General features: G+C 44.1%; 2 protein-coding genes and 1 long non-coding RNA gene across 3 annotated transcripts; 1 reads left to right on the top strand and 2 right to left on the bottom strand.

The window, feature by feature from the left end:
- The first annotated feature begins 122 nt into the window (after nt 1-122).
- LOC133973327 (phospholipase A2 inhibitor beta-like) lies at nt 123-1,724 on the top strand. The gene is made up of 2 exons (XM_062411100.1): nt 123-537; nt 624-1,724. The coding sequence occupies exons 1-2, from the start codon at nt 405-407 to the stop codon at nt 1,616-1,618; spliced, it is 1,128 nt and encodes a 375-aa protein (XP_062267084.1). The 5' UTR covers nt 123-404; the 3' UTR covers nt 1,619-1,724.
- A 3,266-nt stretch (nt 1,725-4,990) lies between these two features.
- On the bottom strand, nt 4,991-13,336 carry LOC133973673 (potassium voltage-gated channel subfamily F member 1-like). Its single transcript, XM_062411683.1, has one exon. The coding sequence runs from the start codon at nt 13,102-13,104 to the stop codon at nt 11,605-11,607; it is 1,500 nt and encodes a 499-aa protein (XP_062267667.1). The 5' UTR covers nt 13,105-13,336; the 3' UTR covers nt 4,991-11,604.
- Nucleotides 13,337-13,495: 159 nt separating this feature from the next.
- On the bottom strand, nt 13,496-17,282 carry LOC133973674 (uncharacterized). Its single transcript, XR_009924592.1, has 3 exons — nt 17,203-17,282; nt 14,402-14,470; nt 13,496-14,136 (listed from the first exon to the last, which is right to left on the bottom strand). It is a non-coding gene; the product is annotated as an uncharacterized LOC133973674 (long non-coding RNA).
- Nucleotides 17,283-17,744: the final 462 nt, after the last annotated feature.

Genomic DNA, 17,744 nt, shown 5'->3' with positions numbered 1-17,744 from the left:
GATAAAAAGACTTGTGACACATTGGTTTTGGAAATGAGCTTTTTCAGTTCATCGCCAACAATTCAATAGAAGATTGATACCATCGATCCGAGCTCTAAATATAAAGCAATACTTTTACAGCCTCTGAACCACAACTTCTCATTTTTACATCCACCAGGTTATGTTTTTATCTGCATTTTATCTGCAGGATTACGCAAAAACTACCAGAGTTTGAAAATCAATCCATTTACTTTTTGAGTTCTTTGAAAATAACATCCTAACAACAAGACAAGAGATTATGAAAGTGGACAAAAGGGAGACATTACAAGTGAATGGAAAATTCCTGCCAAATAAAAGCAAAGAAAGTATTTACTTGTGTGTGTTGTACTTTTAGAAAGTACAGAGAAAGGTGAACCGGTCAGTTGATGAGCTGGTTTGTTTGCTGTCGGCTTTGTTTGCCTCTTGCATCATTTTATTTTCTGAGTCAAATGTTCTCGACAATACAAATAAAACCGAGTCCACATTCAAACAGAGGGAGTTGTGCTTTTCCCCCGTCAGGTAGGTTCACGCTTTTGAGATCATTATTTTTACAATGTGATGATTTAAATCTCAATCACTGATTTGTGTATCTTTTTTCTCTGCAGTGGTAAAGATGAACTTGTGGCTGCTCCTGAGTGTCGCTGCCCTGGCTGAATGCCGTTACTCCTGCCCGGACCTCTGCTCCTGCTCGTTTCGCTCATCAGAAGTCATCTGCAGCCGAAGCTCCCTCACACATTTCCCTTTGGAAGGTTTGTCTAACATCACCGTCCGACTCTCCATCCAGTCCACCGGCCTCGCTGAAGTTACCGCCCGTCACCTGAGCGTGGTGCCCCTCTTGAACAGACTGCAGCTCTATCACAACAACCTGACAAGCCTTCCCTCAGACCTGCTGAAGGGGGTTCCTCTCTTAAACACACTGGATCTCACCGGGAATCAGCTCGATCACTTGCCTCCCGACGTTTTCAGCCACGCCTCACTCCATAACCTGGTGCTGAAGAATAATCGGATCGAAAAAGTGGACGCCGAGTGGTTCTCCGTCAACAGCAGCTTGATATCGTTGGACTTGTCTGGGAACCGTATAACCGGCGTCCCGTCCGCTCTGCTCCGGAAGCTGCCTCATCTCCAGAGCCTTGACTTGAGCGATAACAATCTGCAGGAGCTACAAGCCGACGCCCTGAAGAACCTGCACCACCTGGAGATGCTGAACCTCGCCGGGAACGTGTTGACCTCCCTGAGACCTGCAACTTTCACCCACAACCTGAAACTATCCAAACTTTTCCTGCAGGAGAATCACCTCCGAGATCTGCCGGCGACCCTCCTGCGGGGTCTCCGACACCTCGAGCTTCTGCTGCTTAATCAGAATCAGCTGCAGTGTCTCCCCTCTGGCTTTCTGGATGAGGGGGGATCATCTTTTCGGGTGATATTAGCAGGAAACCCCTGGGTGTGTGACGAGAAGATTGAGTTTCTGAAGAAGTGGCTCACTGTCCATTCTCAGAATGTTGTCTTTCTGGAGGAGGTGACCTGTGCCGGGCCCGAAGCTTTCAAACATCGACAAGTGGCGTCTTTGACCGACATCGAGCTTTTGTCTTCAAAAATTTGAGATGGAGTAAAATAAATAAATATATTAAGTCCCATAATCTTTCACTCTTATGTCAAACAAAAAAAATACCACTCTTTCGAACCCTGAAATAAAACTTAAAAATCGACTCCTGCTTTTTCTTTGTAATCGTTTGGACGTGGTCCAGCCCACTGGGGGGCGTAAGATCCTCAAAAAGTGTTGACCAATGAGCTGAAGAGGTGGTGGCGCTCATTTCAGAACCAGGTTCTTAAAGATCTGAGGCAAAAAAGAGTTAAAACAAATATATATTTTGATTGAACTGAATTAAAAAAAATCCACACCGGACATACTGTATTAGTAATTCACCGTTTGGGAAAACTAGATTTTTTTTTTCTGAATTGACTAACACACTTTTCATGAATTTAAAGAACAATCCAAGCATCTCTAAATAATGAAAAGAAAGCCGATAGAAATGAAAGCTCACTTCTCTCCGTCCTTCACGTTGAATCCTTACTCCAACATATCGGCCTTGTTTCAGTCATGCCCTGTTGTTTTTTAATGATTCTGAGCATGTGGGAGTGAGTGGGCAGAGCAATGCAAGAGTCTTCCAGCTGTCTTCCACTGGCTGTGTTCGAATATCCCTCGTTCTCCTTCTCTTTCCGTAGGTCTCTTTCTCATTCAGTGAGTGTGTGTGTGTGTGTGCGTGTGTGTGCGTGTGCGTGTGTGTGCGTGTGTGTGTGTTTCTTCTACATGGCCACACACCTCCTGTTCTCCAGACGTGATCACTGTGAGTGCACTGGACTGTGATTTATTACCTTAATAATTTATGTAATTATAATTTATATACCTTGATACAATTTATAAAACATGGGCCTCCACTGGTGACTGTTACTTATGGAAATTAAATCTTGTTCCCAAATGTTCCCGAAAGAGCAGGAGAAACACCTCGGAGGTTTGATTCATGAGGTTCATTCTATAATAAATACACAAGTTAATAAATTCCATTATTTTGTTGACTAATCAACTCAATAATTAAGTTTAATTGAATTGATACAATTTGAGTTAAATTAACCGAATTCAATTTCCTTGATTTGATATGAACTTACTTGAGGAAATAATAAAAATCAAAAGGGAATTTACTCAATTCAATTTAGCCATTTAAGTGTATTAACTTGAATTTGTTCAATAGTTGGATTTACCTAAAGGTTGGTGAAGTGGTTTGTGAACAGATTGCAGAGTTTTCCTTCTAATTGGAACCATCTGTTTTGGGGAACAGTGGAGAAGAGCTCTCTCCTCGACCTCCACAGTACACTGCTGCTCCTTGGGCGAGACGTTTAATCTCCATCTGCTCCAGCCAACACCCTGCCTAGTGCAGTTTAGGCCCCATACATAACGTCCCATAGCAGGACAGTTGAGTCAATGACTGTGCACTGAAGTACCATCAATCACAAAAAAGAGAGAGTTTCCCTTCTCACAAGACACACACGTCCATCCATCTGCTCTTTATCTCCACTGCTGCGCTTCTCCTCTGCTCTTCGACCTTCATCCTTCTCCGGTCACAATCACCTTCAGAGAATAAAAGATGAGTCTGTTGGACTCATTAAAAGTGAACCTGAAGGTGGGTGAGAGGAGTCACACTGCGGCTGCCTTCAGAAGCTTGAGGCCATTAACCAAGCGAGCACTTAACAACAGTCAAACCTGCCGAGCCCGTCCTCAACCATCCTACGCTCTTTTTTTTCCTTCACTCAGGATTGACGTCATTTTGTTTATGCCTCAAACCTGCGCATTTTCAGGACCAGCATGCTTTGCATCTCTCGGTCAGGATCAATTTGACCAAAATAGCCTGAACTCACGCATTAACCAGGAACTTCATCCATTATAATTGTAATGCTCATCTCCTTCTCATAAATCATCGCTCCACTCGACAACGCAAACACGGGTAAAAGGAATATGCTGTTGCCTTAAACCATTATCTCATTATTGGGAAAGAGGGCTGGAGCTCTTTCCCATTCTGTATGACTGGTTGTTGTAAATGGCCCTTCGTGCTCTTCTGGGAAATGGGCTATTAAGGGGCTCTTCCAGGTTGCTCTATTGATGGGTATAAAGGTTTCGATGAAGGCTGTTTATATATACAAAGACGACTGTAACCACAGGGACAACGCTCACAGAAATGTAACAGCTATTTATCCATCGAAACCTGTGTGCACAGAAGAAATAATGGTGAAGGTTCAATTGGAAATGAAAAGACTTCTTCGGTCCAAAAGAATGAAAAATGAAACAAATATCAAGATGACAACAACTAAGTAATGGGCGAATTAGAGAGGACACAAAGCAGCAGGGTTGATGGATGTTCGGGGCTTTTCTCAGCCAGATACAGACGCAACAGATGAAACTATTGATAAAAACAACGAAGGAAAGTACCAGCAAGGACAACAGATGAATATAAAGTTTCACCCAAAATACACTTTCTCTTTCGGTGATGTTCCGGTGATGTAACCGATGGATATTTTTGGATTTCTTTGTCCAGGTTGGAAGTATTTGTCACCGACACAATGAATGGATGTGAATAGAACTCGTATAGCTGACCACCAATCTCCTTGTTGTCCCCTGTAAGCCACCCTAACACACAATCATATGCATTAGTTTACACCACTGTTCATTATTTAAAATAAAGATAAACAGGATCCACACCTGTGGTTCATTAGTCCACCCTCAGGAAACACAGCAGCTCTGATCTACCACGTCTTAAAAACGTTCCTGTCAGATCACCGCTCCGCCCCCACCTCCTGCCATTCCCCTCTGACTGTCAACATCCAGGCGCCATACCGATATGTAAATGTTCCACTGCGGCAATGCACGGCGTTCGATCCCTGCTGCTGTGATCTGACGCTGATCTCTCTCGTAAATACTCCCGTCCCCGCTGTTCCTTTCTCGTCTCCCTCTGTAATTCCTCTTTCTAGGGAGAGCAGATTGATCAGCACACCACCATCTGTCTGTGTTCGCTCACAGTGACCCACGCAGGGGACAAATGGGGCCAAGGGAGTTTAATTACCTCCGAGCACAAAAGACAAGGACTGTTTCATCACAGTTTGATGTCTAAATCTCCCCGGTGACTACTCACGTCCTCTGCCAGACATTTTTAATGTCGGCTCCACGATATCCCTTCAGACCGGGCTCATATGCATCACAATGTGTGGAGGGGCTTTACGTAGGGCCTATAACAGACCTTTCCCCTCTCTTTGGGGTGCTGGGCCACGCAGACATGCCTGCAGCCATTAAAATGTGTTCACGGCATCTAGGAACAAGGCCAAGGCCACCGAGTTAGGTCCTATGTCACTGGTAATAGTGTAGAGGGGTCGAGACAACTGTGTCTGACTGGAATGAAGCAGCCAAGAAAAAGCAATTGTCATGAGCTATATGGCATGTATTGACCCTTTATTGACAGGCTTGGTGATGTGTTTCAGACTCTATCCATCCATTATTTATACTGCTTATCCCAATCGGCATGTGTTTGGATTGTAGTGGGAGGCAGATACCTGGAGAAAACCCACACAGACGCGAGGAGAATATGCAAACTCCACACAGGAAGGCACAGAACCAAGCAGGTACCATCATGCCTACCCCGTAAAATACAAACTGTTTAATACATGCATTAGTCAGAAATGTCTACAGCTGAGTCCACATACCAGAAATTAATCATTTAGGTAATCCAAACAAAAACTTCACCCCCGAACCTAACATGTCCACACAGTTTTTTACCGGAAGTGACACAGCGTCACTAGAAGGAGAAATTTTTTATACAATAGGCTGAGGTCCACAGGAGAGCAGTTCCTAAGAGCGTGGCTGTTTGCAACCTTCAAATTAAATTAATTTGCTGGAAAACCCGAGAATTGTTTTTTTTAAATAATCCGAGGCTCCTTTAACAAGCTGTGGCTTTGAACAAGTCGTTTAAAGCTGTCAATATGCAACGCTTTCAAGTTCCTCTGGAGAATGTGAGCAGTAGAAACCCGTGGCCTGATCAAAGCCATCAGCACAACAGAGTTAAGCAGTGACAGAAAAAAACAGAGCCTCGATACACTAAATGACAATTCAAAGAAACATTATTCAAGACATTAATGGGTACAAACATGAATAAAACAGCTTCACTGGGATTCAAACTTTAAATTTACATATTCATGGTTGCAGAATTCACACACTCCTGCCGGTGACTGAACGGTGTCAGTTGGTTCTTAGACTTTTTGAATTTCACATTCAGTCCCAATGGAATTTTGCTCAGAGTTAAAGGGAAAGAATAAAAACTCTCAGGTCTCTATGGTATTAATTACAATCTCCGACTGCTGAATTTAAATTTTAAGCTCTTCCTATTCATAAAATGTAAGAGCTATATTTAGGGGGTCTCATACAGTGGTCATCAGATGCTGCTCAGCTGTTCTCTGGGATTTCAGATTGATGAGGCCACAAAATTCCTACATAAAGTCCAAGTCTTCAGTGCCCATTCAATTATTCACGCCCCCTTGGAAGCTCTATTCTTTCAACATTGAAGCAGAGAAGATATCTGTTTAAAGCAGATTTCAAAAAGTGATTTCATTGAATTACAACTGTAAAATATAAAATGCACATTTGTGTAAATATTGTTCCATATGCTCCAAACAGTATGCAAGATTATAATGGATTATAATAATTTAAGTTAATACACATTTGTTGTTCCCCTTGGTTTAACATTTCTAACAGATGACTCTAATCAGAGGTTATTTTTCTACAGCATGAGATCTGATGTTACTCTCTACATGGCAGGAACCTGGTTTGGTCTCAGCGCAGCAGACGACCCGGCGGAGTCGCGTAGAAACGTCGTAAAGCGACTTGAGCAGGAGCCAACGCAGATGTTTTCACTGAGGCTGAGTATTAAACTGACCAGAACCACCAGCTTCAAGTCAAATCTCAAGACACTGATCTGGCTGCAGGACTGAAAGCACACTTTCCTCTGTCTTCTCATCACGTACAGGGTTTCAACAGCTTCACGTTTATTACGTCCACTGAGGCCGTAGTTTGACATCATCCACCACGGTTTAATTTCCCTCTCAGGAGTTGCTGAGCATAAATCTGTATTTTCATTAAGACAAAAGATAAAAGGTAATAAACTACTGAAGCGATCAACCAAGACACGTAGACCTGGTTCATGGTGAATACTGAGTTCAGCCCACACCTCAGTGTCAGTGCAGCCACAACTGAGGCTGTGTCTCAATTCAGGGGCTGCAAGACCGAACTGAATTAAGAAGCTCTGGTCAAGAAGAGCTGAAGTTTGTCATGAGGAGAAAGTTCTACTCTCCCTTGGTTTTCTTTTTAATCATTAGCTGTGGATTGAGTTTAAGCGTGACATCAAGACCTGGACATGTTGTCGCTTGCCGGCACAATTGTCTCCTTGAAAAACAGTTTGTATCCTGAACCCTATGATATGTTGGTCCAGGAAGGATCCACCAGCCGGAGCCTTTACTTCTCTGAAACAGAAGGACGCATTCGTCTGCCTCATTTGAAGGAGCATTAAAAAACGGGGACGTCTATAGTGGTGTCTCGCTGTGACAGTCTGCAAAAGTAGCCTCCGAAGGTGCAGCCTTCCACAGCTTCTATCCAGCAGCTTCCCTCAAACAGAAACCTTCACTCAGCTCTTTGCACAAGCTGCACTTCCTCTCCACCCGTCTGGGTTGATGTTGCCGCAGCACGCCTGTGTTGATTTTATTGTTTGACACTCTAACTTGACATCTTGAAAGGCTCTGGCAAAGTCAGCTGTGGGGCCATTTTTAGTAATGCATTCACTACAATGCGGTGACCGTGCTCAAGTTATTGGATTCTGTGAAATTAAAGTGTATTTACATTCTGCCGCTTCTATAAATTCTCACTCGCTATTCCCTGATCCACATTGTTATAGAAAAGCCACAAGGGAAAGACGTGATGATTTTACCAGATACATTCTGCAAAATAAAAAGAAGTGATGAGGGGAGAGGGGGAGAAAAAAAGAAGATATGAAAAATAGGTCTTGCAAATGCATTGAGTGGGTCTGGTGCTTCATCCTATTCCACTGTTTTGTAGAAGGTCAAATTTAATATATGTAATTATTGTCATGAAAGCTCTCGGCTTGAATTAAAGTGCTCCAGGATACGCTCACGCACTGTTTTAAACATTCCTATTGAAAAAGATCATCTTGCACAAAAAATAAAATAAAAATGCTCGTCGATTATGCTTTTTCCTTTTCCTCTGAATGTGAAATCAGGTGGATAACCTTTTCCCTCTGCGTCAAATATCTCTCAAATGGAGTTAGTGCTCGGAGAGGTGGGCTGTTCAACCCTGGCATTACACATTCTTATTCAAATGAATGTGTTTGGCCATTTTCTCCAGGATATGAATCCATTAAAATATCCCATTTGCTCCATTTGGGACTGGACATTATCGGCTTTTAGTGTCGTCTGGAGAGCCACATTTATCCACGAGCTGTTTTGAATGCCTCCCGTGTTGTGTTTCTTTTCTCTCTCGCCGTCTTTTTCTTTGCTACAATTTGCAACTCAGATCCTGATGTTTGATACTGAGTGGCGTTCCCATCATGTCGGAGCAATTGTGATGTTTTAACCCCTGTCCGTTTATTTGTGAACAGGATTACGCAAGAACTACCTACCAGATTTAAATGAAACTTGTTGGATGGATGAGACATGCGCTATTCTGAGATTCCTTCTAGTTGTCACAAACACTTTATGTGTAACTGTGGTGAAAACAACATACGTACATGTACAACATAATTACCTATTGTTTGAACTTTTCTTTGTCTGTGCTATACTGTACGTGCTTCCAGGATACCGTCAGGGATTCACCTATTTTTAGATAAGAGAGCTGTCCTACAGGTCGACGGAGTGGGGGAGAGTCCCTGTGTGTCCGTGCTGTCCTCAAATGGTTCGGTGTAACCTAATACTACTGTGACGGTTCGTCACCAGGAAACCATCCCACAGCTGGCAGTCAGCCGGACGGGATACACAAGGATTCAGGAATTGCTTTGATCCTCTGAAGCTCACCCAGACGACACTGATCTCTCTAAGTTTCTCTCCACTGAAGTTACCAGGTAACTGAATGTAGCAGCTGCAGATGGAAGCATCACCGGGTTCAGGCTGAATGTCAAGCTGTGTTTATTTACAGCATCTTCAAGCATGATCCATGGTTTAACACTATGATGATGAAACCAACATGGCACGCCAGATATTGCTCTTCTCTACCCTTGCTGCATGTGAACAGTGGAAAGACATGTCAACAAGATCGTATAAACATTAGAATGGCTTTCAGTGGAATGCATACCTCCGCTAAGGCCAAATAGTTGTCTCAAATTCCATCTAGTTGCACTAAATCTGTGATAATATAAAGACAATAAACCCTGGATATGCCGTTTTGTCCCCCAAATTCAATGGGTTCTCACTTGGCCTACGTCTCATTGTTCCAGCAAGTTTGGTTGAAATCTGTTTGGTAGATTTTTGCGTAATCCTCCAGATAAACAAACAAACAAACAAATCAATGGAAGATGGTAAAACAGAAAAGTCCTTCACTGATAATCAGAACAAGTTGAAAATCTCCCCACAAGCACAAACCCACCATTTGTCATGATTCTAGTGTGTTGAGAGGATTTAGTTCTGTAGATGCATCAGACAACCTTTAATAATAATAAATAATGTTTAATAATGTGGCTAAAATAAATATCTCTTTACCCAGGACCTTGTCAGACAACTCGTCTTTACTCAAAAAATAATCTCTGAGGATATAACAGCTCTGACCGTCCAGAAAAATACACTGAATCAGTGGCAATGTCCTTTAACGAGCTGTAAGAATTCTCTTTGTGGCTTTTTAAAGGAAACATAATGATGAGCACAAATTTCCATGTAACTCAGGAGCCGATCTAATCTTAAAACGCCCACTGAGCGCCGCAGATGACCAACATGTGGGAGTAAAAACTGGTGATTAGCCGTCAGATCACAGCAGGTCGCTGTGGAGTACACCAGATGGTTGTGTGTTTGTGTGCTTGTAATTATTTGTATGCACTTGTGGGGGAGAAAGGGAGGATGTTTGTGTGTGTGCATGCGTATGAATCTAAATTTGAACATGTATATTTGCATGTACATCTGCAAATACACACAGGGGGGTGGGGGCCATTGTACCATTGCACAATGCATGCCTTTGACATTCCAGCTCCACCTGTCAGCGTGCACAAAGGCCTTTCTCCCGCTCTGATATGTGTGAATCGGCAGCTGGTCGGTGGAGATAGCAGAACCCTGTGTTTGACACGTGTTAGTGGACGACCTGCAGAGTCCTAGCCCGACCTCCTCCGTGATCTCTCTCTCTCTCTCAGGAAGCACAACTTAAACGGGAGCTTTAAAGATTTGGGCCATTTATCCATCATTACTTGCGTGAAATGATTCAGTCTTATGGAGGATTTTGTCTCAAAGTAAAAATGTAACCCAGAGGTGAGTGTGAACACTCAAACCCTCCTCGCCTGCACAAGGTCACTTTGATTCCACCTCTTATTGACGCCCTCTGTGTTCTCCTCAGTTAAACTATTTAGATGTTTCACCTTTTGAGCACAAATCATGCATTTACATCTGAGCTATTGTTAGTATTTAATAAAATAACACTTGGGCACATACGTCTTGACACGGCTTGTCCCTCCTGGCTGCAATAAAAAAATCAAACCCTCGCCAACTGGGACGTGAATTAAATTTCCCGTTTTAATTACAGCTCCCCCGATGTGCCGGGCGAGGAGGTTTCTGAGGAATGTTGAATTTGTGCGAAACGTTTGGTGTCACTCAGACTAATGGTGTAGGAGTGACCTTTCAAATTGTGGAATTTTAACCTTTAAATATAGCAGCTATTAAAGGGCAATTTTTTGTTAATTTTTTAAAGTGTGGGACGCAGTGTGAGAAACATCATCTCTGTAAGTTTCAAAATTGAATTAAGACCCATGCTTGAGGCAGATACAGACATATTCATACTCTTAAATATCGTTTTTCATGAATTATTGAAAAAGAGGTTGATTATTCATATTCTTCTTCATCTTTTTCGTCTATCTGAGCTCCTTCTTTGCCCCTTTTCAGAATTTTCAGGCCTTGATCTTGTGATGCACTTTGTTTATGATGGTGCTCCACAGATAAAGTTATTATTATCACTTATTTGGATTATTCTTTGTTTAACATCCAGCCTGTTGCTGCGTCACCTCGGTATATTTGTGTATTCGGAGCAGAGTGGTGACGACTGCTGCTAAAATGTAAACCCATTAAAAGAACATGTCCTGCAGCTGCTCAGGTCCCAGTGTTTACAACCTGATCCTTCGCAGAATCGCAGCCCGACTGACACATCCACTGCTTCTAACATGCTCCTGCACAGACTGAGTTCTACATCTGAAACACTGCCTCACTCTGAGTCGCAACATATATCACTGATCCCAGGTAGATTGCAGGCAAAGATAGACATGATACGTTGCCTACATATATTCCCTAATGGCACTGTAAGTCTCATTTTCAAACACCTGATGCCTCATGAACCTCCCAAGGACTCACTACATTTGTCTTTTCTCTCACAGGAGCTGTCTAAATTTATTACTTCAAAAAACAAACATTCATGGTGATATTTATATATATATATTTCTGTACAGGGAAATAAGCTACTGTGCCTTCTACAATCTGAGTGTGAGGATTGGGGATGGGGGAGTTATATAAGGAGTCTACAAAAGGGGAATGCACGTTCAAACAGTTCCCCCCAGCCCACAGGGAGTCACTGCGCAAAGGCAAAGCTCATCAAGTCAATATATGTCCCTTTAATAGGTGCAATTCTTCAAAATATGAAGGTCCTCAGAGGCCATGGCTGCAGTTTCTATTGAGGCTATTTACAATCTCAAGTCGTCCTTCTATCATTAACCCAGAGGTTAAGTTTGAATCAATCAAAAATCAACAGTGTAAAATTATTTCTGATGTGTGGTTCTTCTGTTCTGCAAGTGTGTGTTTGTTTGTTCACGAGACAAAATACTCGGTAGTCTCGGCCGTGCTTCCGAAGCTCGTGTCCTTGCTAGGGGTCGACAGGCCGGCCCCTCCCCTGGGATCCTTCAGTAAAGGGATGTATGTCTCACTGTGGCAGGAGCGCATGGTGCCATCCCACACCCCCGCACCGCAAACGTGTTGGTGCGCATTGGGTGCAGCCGCCAGCTCCCCGGTGCCGGAGCGCAGCGCCATCAGCTCGATCTCGTGCTTGGCCGCAGTCTCCAGCACCTGTTGCTTGTTGTAGAACAGCACGAAATTGTTGATGATGGGGTGGATGGGCAGCGCGATGGCGATCACCCCGCAGAGGAAGCTGATGGCCGCGTTGCACCGACCCAAAGTGGTCTTGGGGTAGACGTCTCCATAGCCCACTGTGGTCATGGTGATCACAGCCCACCAGAAGGACTGTGGGATGCTGGTGAACAGGGTGTCCGGGTGGCTCTGCTCCATGGTGTAGCCCAGTGCGGAGAAAAGGAAGACCCCCACGCCCATGTACATGAGGAGCAGCCCGAGCTCTTTGAAGCTGCTCTTCAGAGCAGATGTGAGTGTCTGGAGTCCGGAGGAATGACGTGCCAGCTTGAAAATGCGCGCTATGCGCATTATGCGTAAAGCCTGCACCGCCTGCTGCACGTTAGCCAGCTCCATCATCCCGGCGCCGAAGGAGGTGAGGATGAGAACCACGAAGAAGGGCATTATCGCCATGAAGTCGACGATGTTCATGAAAGCCAGCACGAATTTGATTTTGTTGGGGGCGGAGATGAGACGCAGGAAGTATTCAACAGTGAACCAGCAGATGCACAGCGTCTCGATGACCTCCAGAGTCGGGTGCTCCGTGAGGTTTCCCTCTGCGTCCTCCACCTGCAGGTCGGGGATGGTCCCGACGCACATGACCACGGAGGAGACGAGGATGAAGATGAAGGAGATGATCGCGATGATGCGCGCGGGCATCGAGGACTCCGGCTTCTCCATCAGCTTCCAGAGGAACATCTCGAAGCGCTGCCAGCCAGCAGCAGACGGGTCTCCCTCCCTGTCCACCAGGATAGTTTTCACTTTCTCCGCGATCTCTGCAAGTTCATCCTCCACCTCATGCAAGTGCCAGGTGCAGCACTCGTCCAGGAAATCCGAGTCGATCTTCCAGAACTCCATCTCCTTCATAAAGCAAATGGGGCAGATTCCTCTTTTCATGTGGATCTCTCCATAATAATACAACTCAATTACGCACTTGAACGCCTCGGGGTCCCTGTCGAAATAAAACTCTCCGGTGTCCGGGTCGTAGTCGTCGCACAGTGAAGATATTTCCTCCGGAGACTTGAGGGAACAATCCACCAGCTCAGCCAGCCGGGTGTCCGGGTAGCGGTTCAACACGTCCCCGTACAGCACCTGCTTCACTCCGCCGATATTCACAATCACCTCCGTCTCCTCGCTTGCTTCGGAGCCGTTGCAGTCTGCGTACCGCGTCCGCTGGACCCCCCACATTGTGTAGACAACAGGTCCGACCCCAAACTGCTCAAATGAACCGAGATCTTCAACACAGCCTGCTGCTGGCAAAGTAGAAAAACAAGTCGCCAGACGCTCCGGCGCTGTGCGTAAAAGCTGCAAAATCCCCCAACCTCTGTGTTTAAATTGAACGATACTGGATGTGTTGGTTCTGCGGTGGTTGCAGCGTCAAGTCTCCTCACTCCAGCTCAGCCGAGCAGTGCGCCTGTGCACTCACAGAAAGTTGGCATTGACGTGCGCGTAACGTCAACGTACCCACAGTCAAATATCACACTTCCTGCAAAATCTTCCAAAATAAAACGACTCCCCCCATGCAAGTTTTGCTGCAGGTCTCTCCAAAGTGACGTTTAACATCCAGATCCCAAAGCAGTTATTTTAAGGTGTTTTAATTGCAGTGATGGAGAAAGAAAATGAACAACACCAAAGTGTAACAATCCCCAGTTTGCCACAGGTCCTGCATTCAGTACATAGAGTGTATGATTACATTCTTTCAGTCTTATCAGCCACTCAAAAAACGCCTTACTGTACAAGTCATGGAAATATTTGGATTTGTATCTATCAACCACCTTCCACAAGGCTGTCATGGGCAATTTAGGATTCAGTTTCTTGTCCAAACACACTTCAGAATGCTGATTAGATACTATCACATTAATACTGTAAAAACGCCAAATATTTCCATTTGAAATGTTGTAGAATTATGAAGTAGAATAACATCACTGGAAGTATAAAAACCTCAACATTGCACCAATTTCAAATTGTATAGTTCCTGAGTAACTTAACTCACTTACATTCTACCATGACCAATTATTTCTTATATTAGGCCTTCATTTAATAAGTTAATATCATACGCTACATGTGTAATTTGCATGTAATAGTAACTATATGTGTCATACATTTTTTTGCTTTCTGATTTGATACACTTTAGATAAGAACCCAATGTTTTATTTTTCTTCTTTGCCATAAGAGACAGAACACGGTCAGCTCAGCTTTGTCCTTCAGGCTCGTCCGTCCCTAATAAAATGATAGGAAACATTAAAGTATGGCATTATTGTAGAGGAAGCATTACTCATGAACAAAGTTTGTATCCTTATTTTCTGTGGATATTCAACTATGTATTTGAATATGCTTTTGGATTAAACTGTGCACTACCAAGACAATAAATGTACAGTATGGAGTTCTTCCACATTAAAAGTATTGCATGCATTATTTAATTCATTATGTATTATGTGCAATACTTTGCTTTGATTGTTTGTAAGTAATGAAAACAGGTCTTTACCTGGAGTCAGTGTTGAAGTGATGACTCAGTGTTCAGTCTGGATTCCAGTTGTGTCTCATGTTTGACATCCTAGAGGAACATTCAACACAAATACACAGATGAGTAAAGTCATACATGTGCCAGGTTAACTCCTTAACAGACTTTTACATGGTAAAAATAAAAGTGTATTACTTCAAAGTTCATTAGATCATAATCATTTCAGCTTAGGAAAAGGTGGGGGATTGTCTATTCTGTCTATAATCTACCACTTTCAGTTCGGGAACCAGACACCATCTGTTCATTTAAGAGTAGGCTCAAAACCTTCCTTTTTGATAAAGCTTATAGTTAGAGCTAATAAGTTTGGCAGAACGTAACTTGTTCTTTTTCTAAAATAGGAAGCATTTAGTCTAAAAAGGCATAGAGGTATTGATGGCCTTTTTAGACTAGATGGTATTGAGTGGGCCACATGGTTTTCATCGTACTACTATACAAACCAGTAGTCAGATTTACCTTGAGCCTCAGTGTAGCCCCAAGTTCAGCCTGTATCATTGTATCATTGATTACAAGGCAAAAACCCCTGACGACACTAAAGCCTGAAACATGCTTCTGCGACTGCGTCTGCGTCTTTTCACGCCGCTGTGGCGCAGGACTCGTTTTCATTCATGCTTCCCCAACCGTTGCGCGTCTAGCAAAGCAATTCCGCGCCAGAACACTAGGCGGAGTAATGCTTTTTGTCGAAGACGACCTTAGAGACGCCTTCTTTCTTCTTCGTCGATTGTTTATTTACATAGCCACTGCGGCTCCTCGTAGCCTTTTTCTGGCGGCAAAATCCACCAGTCAGTGACAGGTTATACAAGTGATCATACTATCGGATCTCTTCTGCCAAGTGCTCTTCTTTTTGGTCCATATTCGTTCTTCTAACTCTTCCGTGATTTCTGCCGGTGTTATGGGGCATGAAACCGGAAATGCAGCTCCAGAAGGGATGTAGAGCAGACCAATCACAGCCTTGCGGGCTGAGTGAGCTTGTGGAGCTTTGCCGTAAATTTTAGAAAAGGGGGTCGACACCCGTCAGCACGTAAGGAGGGATACATAAGCACGTAAGGGACCCGGAAGGGCTCTTGCGCTTACGGGCCAGTGAAAACGCAGAAGCATGTTTCAGGCTTAAGACGCAAAGGGAATTTATGACACATGACACACAGAGTTTCTCTTTCCAGCTTCTCCATACCTATCCCCCTTCCCTATCACCCGCAGATCCAGGGCCTCTGTGGCCGCACCTTGGATTGCGGTTTGTGGATCGCGCATCGGGGGTCGCGGTGGTGGATCCAGTGTGGCGGATTTTGTGTCATGTGGGCTGATCAGGGTGGTAATGGCGGATCCTGTGTCGCGTTGGCATCGGGTACGGGCGGCGGTGGACAGTGACTGTGGACTGGAGTGGTGTCTGGTCTGGATGGTGGATCGTGGTCTTGCTGGTTGCTGACCATGGACTGTGATTGCAGCGGGACTGCTTGGCATGTCATGTTGGGGTTGTCCTTCGGGATGTTTACCCTCATCAAATGCTGCTAAAAACTTTAATCTTATTGATGTTTTCCTACACGTGGCATCTATTGCACTTCTGTCCGTCCTGGGAGAGGGATCCCTCACATGTGGCTCTCTCTGAGGTTTCTACATATTTTTACCGTGTAAAAGGTTTTGAGTAGTTTTTCCTTTCTCTTGCTGAGGGTTAAGGACAGAGGATGTCACACCCTGTTTAATGAGAAGAATTGTGATTTGTGAATATGGGCTATACAAATGAAATATGATTGATTGATTGATATCTTACGTGGTGGAGCTTATTCTCCGGACACACAAAGTGTCCTGTCTCAGATTCATCCTCATAAACTCTAACGCTTCCCTCTGCTGGGCGGACAGGTTCATGTCGGTGTGTGTCGGTAATAACACCCATACTGTCCTGTTTGAATCGCCATTACTGCTGGTATCTTGCTCAAAAATAGCTCCGGCAGCAACTCCAAGACGTTCATTATCGCAAGTGAGAAACCATTTTCAATTTATCATTATGAGTTTTTTAAAGTGTTTGATTGAACTCTGTGAAAACTGTTTCCTGTCACAGCCTTTTCCTTGGCAGACGTGAACTACCAGGAAACCCTCAGCACCTCATCAACAGGACGACCATCAACGAGGCCTCCATTGTCCCACTCATAAGGGAACTGCACAATGAAGTTGCTCAACTGAAAGCTCTGCTCAGAGTTTGTTAGCACAGGAAAATCTGTATCTTTTGCTTTTCTAAATAAATTTGTGTAACAGTCACAAAACTTTCAAGCCAGTTGCCTCCTAGGGACCTACGCTTGTCAACGGCAGAGACGTCTGTCTGAAGGGTGAGTATCCACGGGTAGAAGGGCTGGGTATTGCCTAAACCTCACGATACGATACGTATCACGATACAGAGGCCACGATACGCATCCCGATACACGTTGCTTTTGAATAATGACCATGTCCTGCACAGAATTTACTACAACAGTTGTTATTTATTATTCCATATAACAGCAAAGGTGAAGTCTTAGGGATTGCACCACTCAAAATACTTAAAATTCTGGCCATTAAAGATCTTAAAAGTAAATTAAAATAATTATCATTCTAATCCCAATAAAAAAAAAGGCAAAGCACAGAAAGGATCTGTCGCTCATGCATCTCTTCCCAAGATCCCCAGATACAGTGTTTTTATTTTCCCTCGTAAGTGCCAAGTCTGTTGCTTGAACATGAGCGCAGTTGCCCATCTGGGCATTCAGCGGTGCTATAATGTTCTTCGGACATTACCAGTGTTGCACCTTTTAGCGGCTTCAGGGCTTTAGCCTCATCTTCAGCATAGGCGAGGTCCGCTTCATTTAAGGTCCATAACTCCTTGGCAGAGGAGAAACAGTGGGCGTCTCGAGTGCACGTTGAGCAGCCAAATTCAGACTGCGAGCAAAGCATTTCACGTGTAATAACTAAGCATCTGCATCGATGCGTGCATCGGCATGACGACGTCACGATATATCTCCATATAAATTTTTTTAGCACAGCCCTAACGGGTAGGTGTTCACCTTAACTGAGTTTTATGAGGTATGGGAAGGACTTTCTAGGAGTCTTCCACCACGAACAGCGGACTGAAAATTGTAAAACATTCAGAAGTTAGACCCTCACGCCGGGTTCATACCGGAGCAGAAACGACGCCAAAGTGTGGCGTAAGTGCTAATCCCTAGCGCGCCAGCGCTTGGCTGTTCACACCGGACGCGGAAGCGACGTTGAAGCAACGGGCAGCGCTAATAATATCACCTGTTGATCCAGTAGTTTAAAAGCATAAACTTAATTTTTGCTCCAACATTAAGCA

Source organism: Platichthys flesus, chromosome 18 (genome assembly GCF_949316205.1).
Source record: "Platichthys flesus chromosome 18, fPlaFle2.1, whole genome shotgun sequence".
In the NCBI taxonomy this organism is placed as follows: Eukaryota; Metazoa; Chordata; class Actinopteri; order Pleuronectiformes; family Pleuronectidae; genus Platichthys; species Platichthys flesus.
Note: the sequence above shows the minus strand (reverse complement) of the source record. Positions and strands in the feature narration are given on the sequence as shown.